Source organism: Mus caroli, chromosome 19, assembly GCF_900094665.2.
Source record: "Mus caroli chromosome 19, CAROLI_EIJ_v1.1, whole genome shotgun sequence".
Lineage (NCBI taxonomy): Eukaryota > Metazoa > Chordata > Mammalia > Rodentia > Muridae > Mus > Mus caroli.
The window spans coordinates 34,717,941-34,722,334 of NC_034588.1; the positions used below are offsets into that span (position 1 = coordinate 34,717,941).

The 4,394-nt window shown below is 43.7% G+C and overlaps 1 protein-coding gene across 2 annotated transcripts in view; it reads left to right on the top strand.

Moving 5' to 3' along the window:
* Pde6c (phosphodiesterase 6C) overlaps positions 1–4,394 on the top strand; it is a 52,539-nt gene that overhangs the window by 5,983 nt on the left and 42,162 nt on the right. For both annotated transcript variants that reach the window (XM_021151904.1, XM_021151905.1), the window contains exons 2-4: positions 1,797–1,949; positions 2,049–2,138; positions 3,096–3,236. In XM_021151904.1, the coding sequence (XP_021007563.1) occupies positions 1,797–1,949; positions 2,049–2,138; positions 3,096–3,236 (384 nt within the window). The remainder of the gene's footprint in view (positions 1–1,796; positions 1,950–2,048; positions 2,139–3,095; positions 3,237–4,394) is intronic.

The window sequence follows — 4,394 nt, forward strand, 5'->3', positions numbered from 1 at the left end:
TGCAGACCCATGCAGACCCATGCAGACCCATGCAGACCCATGCAGACCCATGCAGACCCATGCAGACCCATGCAGACCCATGCAGACCCATGCAGGCCCTGTGCACACTGCCTCAGTCTGAGTTCAGGCTTGTTCATCTTGTTGATTTAGAGGGCCTTGCTTTCTTTGAGTCCTCTGTCCCCTCTGCCTCTTGCACTTTTTCTGTCTCCTCTTCTGAAGCCACCCTTGAGCCCTGAGATGAGGGATTTGATAGAGACATCCATTTTTAGGGCTGAATGTTCCAGTGTATCTCATTTTCTGGATCATGTCTGGCTGCGGATTTCTGTATTTGTTCCCATCTGCTCCAGGAGGATGCTTCTCTGACCAAGGCTGAGCATGGCACTGATCTATGAGTATAGCAGAATGTCATTTTATTCCTAGGATTTTGTTTTGTTTTTAGAATAGTGGAACTTGGTTTTATCTTAGATCCTTGGAACACCTACTCTCAGGCTCTTGGTTGCCTGAGCAGCGTTGAGTATGGGTTTCATCTCGTGAAATGGGCAAGTCAAATCAGACATTGGTTGGTTACTCCCACAAGTTTTGTGCCATCATTGCCCTAACATCTTTTGCAGACAGGACATCATTGTAACCAATGGGTTTGTGGCTGGGTTGGTGTTTACATTTCTCCTTTAGTAGCGTGCAAACTACGTTCCTGTGCCAAAGATACTAGAACATAGGAGTGAAGGCTATACATAGGCACCGGCTCAACACCTCTGTGTTTAATACGGTGTGTGGGTGTTGTCTTAAACAATGGGGCCCTGAAGTCAGTTTGTGGAAAGCAGAAATCAGTTTGTGGAAAGCAACATACAGACTTGGCAACAGCCTGATTATTGGGGGGTGGGAATGGGGGGGAGTTCTGTGGGATCTCTTTAGCCAAGAATTCAATTAGATGTAACCCAGTCCCAGTGCAAGAAGCTTCATTTGGTGACAAGAAATGGGCATTTGGGGTTCTGTCTCTACCATTATTTGGCTATTTCATTTAGATTACCTTCATATCTATCTATCTATCTATCTATCTATCTATCTATCTATCTATCTATCTATCTATCTAATCTATCTATCTAATCTATCTATCATCTATCTATCATCTATCTATCTATCTATCTATCTATGGAAGGAGATTATCAAGCAGTTACCACTAACTTCTTTAAGTGGGGGAGGTTGGAACAGTCTTGAGCGATGGTTCTCAGCCTTCCTAATGCAGAAACCCTTTACTACAGTTCCTCATGTGGTGGTGATACTCTAACCATAAAATAATTTTTGTTGTTACTCCATAACTAAACTTTTCCTAACATCATGAATCATAACGTAAATATTTTTGGAGATAGAGGTTTGTCAAAGGAGTTGCATCCCACAGATTGAGAGCCAGTCCTCTTGAAGGAGTATTGATTTGTTTTTCTTGTTTTGTGAGAGAGGTTCCTGGTTCCAGCTGTCCGTTTTGCATTTGCAGTTAAATAATGTCCCTGTCCAGTGAGCTTCCCCTCCCTGCACAGACCACTGTAACCCCACTCCCCCATTCCATCTCCTTAGAACCTCGCTTTCCACCAGGCTGTGATAACACCTCTTTCCTCCCGACCCAATCTTCTCCTGATCCCGATAAGCTTCTCCTTGGGTGAGAGATGAGCATTCTAGAATCCTGGAACCACTAAACGGGAGCCATCATTGGTAGGATTTTTAATTGGAGCGTGTCTTAGACTCTTTTGATTCTGCCCTATTTTGGCGAACACGCGAACTTTTTTGTTTTGTTTTGTTTTCAGAACAGCCATTTTTCTGACTTTATGGACAAGCAAACTGGATATGTCACCAGGAATCTGCTGGCAGTCCCGATCGTGGCGGGCAAGGAGGTCCTTGCTGTGGTCATGGCAGTGAACAAAATCAGCGCTCCCGAGTTTTCCAAACAGGATGAGGAGGTACTGCTCACCCGGTGTTTGGCCAGACACACAGGAAGTGCCTTGTACAACCAAAGGAAGGGATCGCAACCGTGACTTGTTCCTCTCTGTGGCCCGTAGGTCTTTTCTAAGTACCTCAGCTTTGTTGCTGTCGCACTAAGGCTGCAGCACACCAGTTACCTGTACAGTGTGGAGTCCCGGAGAAGCCAGGTAATGGAACAGTTAACAGTAGTCACTCCTTGTTCATGTACTCTGGCAGAGGGACCCCAAAACAGCAGCAAGCCAGAACCCTCGTGGGGGTTTAAGCCACCTGGAGCAGATCCTCAAACTTTAGTCCTAGGTGCCCTCTCACAATCAGCCGTCCATCCAGGGGTCCTCCCAATCTTCAGTCCTCAATCTGTATGTCTACCCAGGGGTCCTCCCAACCTTTAGCCCTCCATCTGTATGCACAACCAGCTGGCCCTGTTCAGTCTGTGTTCTGGGTGCCTGTGGGCTTTTCACCTGTGATGTAATGATTACAGTACCCATCTCATATGGTTGGCATGGTTATTATAATTAATAGAGTAAGCATAATTATAAGTTCTCACTTAAATCTCTTAGTTTCTGGGTCACCATCTGAAAAGGATCACTTATTTGTGGTTTATTGTTTCCATGGAATAGAGGGGGTAAAAGCGACATAACAGCAGCCATGATCCTTGGGTCCCTCATTCATATAACACAGGAGTGGGTTTGGGAATGAACACATCTAGGTCCCTCCCCATTCCAACTTTCCAGGTTAGGTTAACTCTGACTAGCTATGGATGCATGGATGAGTCATGTGACTTCCTTCCCACGAGGTCCAGTGGCAGTCTTCTGCTACTGGAGCCTTTGAAAAGATTAGGAACATTTGTTCTTTGCATTAGATCAATCATGTGTCTTCCCCTTTCATAAACCCATGGCTTGGGAAAGACCTACCCATCACCCTGCTTAGAGAACCCATGATGTTTGTTGGTGGGTCAAACTAGAACTGTAGTTTCTTGTGAGATGTATTCATTTTTTGATACACTACATTTTTTTAAACTAATATTCACTTTTTGTCTCTGTCTCTCTCCTTCCTCTCATGTTGTTGTTGTTGCTCCTCCTCTTCTTCTTCTCCTCCTCCTCCTCCCATTGTATGCTCTCTTCCAGATCCTTATGTGGTCAGCCAATAAAGTATTCGAAGAGCTCACTGATGTTGAGCGACAGTTTCACAAGGCATTGTACACCATCAGGACATACCTGAACTGCGAGCGCTACTCCATTGGTCTTCTGGACATGACCAAGGAGAAGGTTTTCATGTTCCATATGCCTCATCTCCCCCTCAGCTACCTAGAAAATACATACCCAAATGAGACATGGTCCATTAACAAATGGATATGCTATGTAAATAACCAGATATCATGAACTAGCTCTGTGAAGGCTCAGAACTAATAGAAACAGTGAGGAACAAAGTGACACAGGCTTAAAGTTCTGCTCTTCTATACCTGTATCCATCACCAGCAAGTCTCCTGTTTTGATTAATTAATAGTCTTTAACTTTAGACTAGCTTTATGGTTATAATAAATGGAGCAGAAAGTACAGAGTGCCAATATCATCCTCCACTCTCACCTCCAGTTTCCCTGCTGCTAAAATGTTGGGTTGGTTGACACATATAGAGTAACTCAGCTCTAAAAACCATTGGAATGAAGAAGGTTACTGATATCTTTGTGGCCTGCCACTTTGATGAACGTCCTGTCAGCTCTAAGGGTTTCCTGTTGGAGTCTTTGGGTGCCATTCATATATAGGATCATGTTATCTGCAAAGTTGATGAACGTCCTGTCAGCTCTAAGGGTTTCCTGTTGGAGTCTTTGGGCGCCATTCATATATAGGATCATGTCATCTGCAAAGTCATGTATGCTGACTTTCCTGTCTGTGTCTCCTGTTGTTCATTCTTTTGTCTTAGTGTCCTAGCTAAGACTTCAAATATTATATTGGATGGGTGTGGAAAGAGTGGATATTCTTGTCTTGTTCTTGATCTTAGTGGAAATGCTTCTGGATTCTTCCCCATTTAACACAATGTTGGTTGTAGTTTACCCTACATGTTCATTATTATGTTGAGATATGTTCCTTTTATTCCTTGTTTGTCAGGGGTTTTATTATGAAAGGATGTTGCATCTTGTCAAAGGCTCTTTCTGCTTCTATTAAATGGTCATGCGATTTCTGACCTTGATCCCATGTGTGGAATAGATGTGTTAGATTTACTGATGCTTTCAATCACCTCTGCCCTTCAAGTCGGCTTGATCATGGCGAATGATCATCTGGATGTGTTCTTGAATTCAGTTTGCAAATGTTTTACTGGGAATTTTTACATGTGTGTTTATCAGGAAAACTGACCAGAAATGAGAGAGAGAGAGAGAGAGAGAGAGAGAGAGAGAGAGAGAGAGAGAGAGAGAAAGAGACAGAGACAGA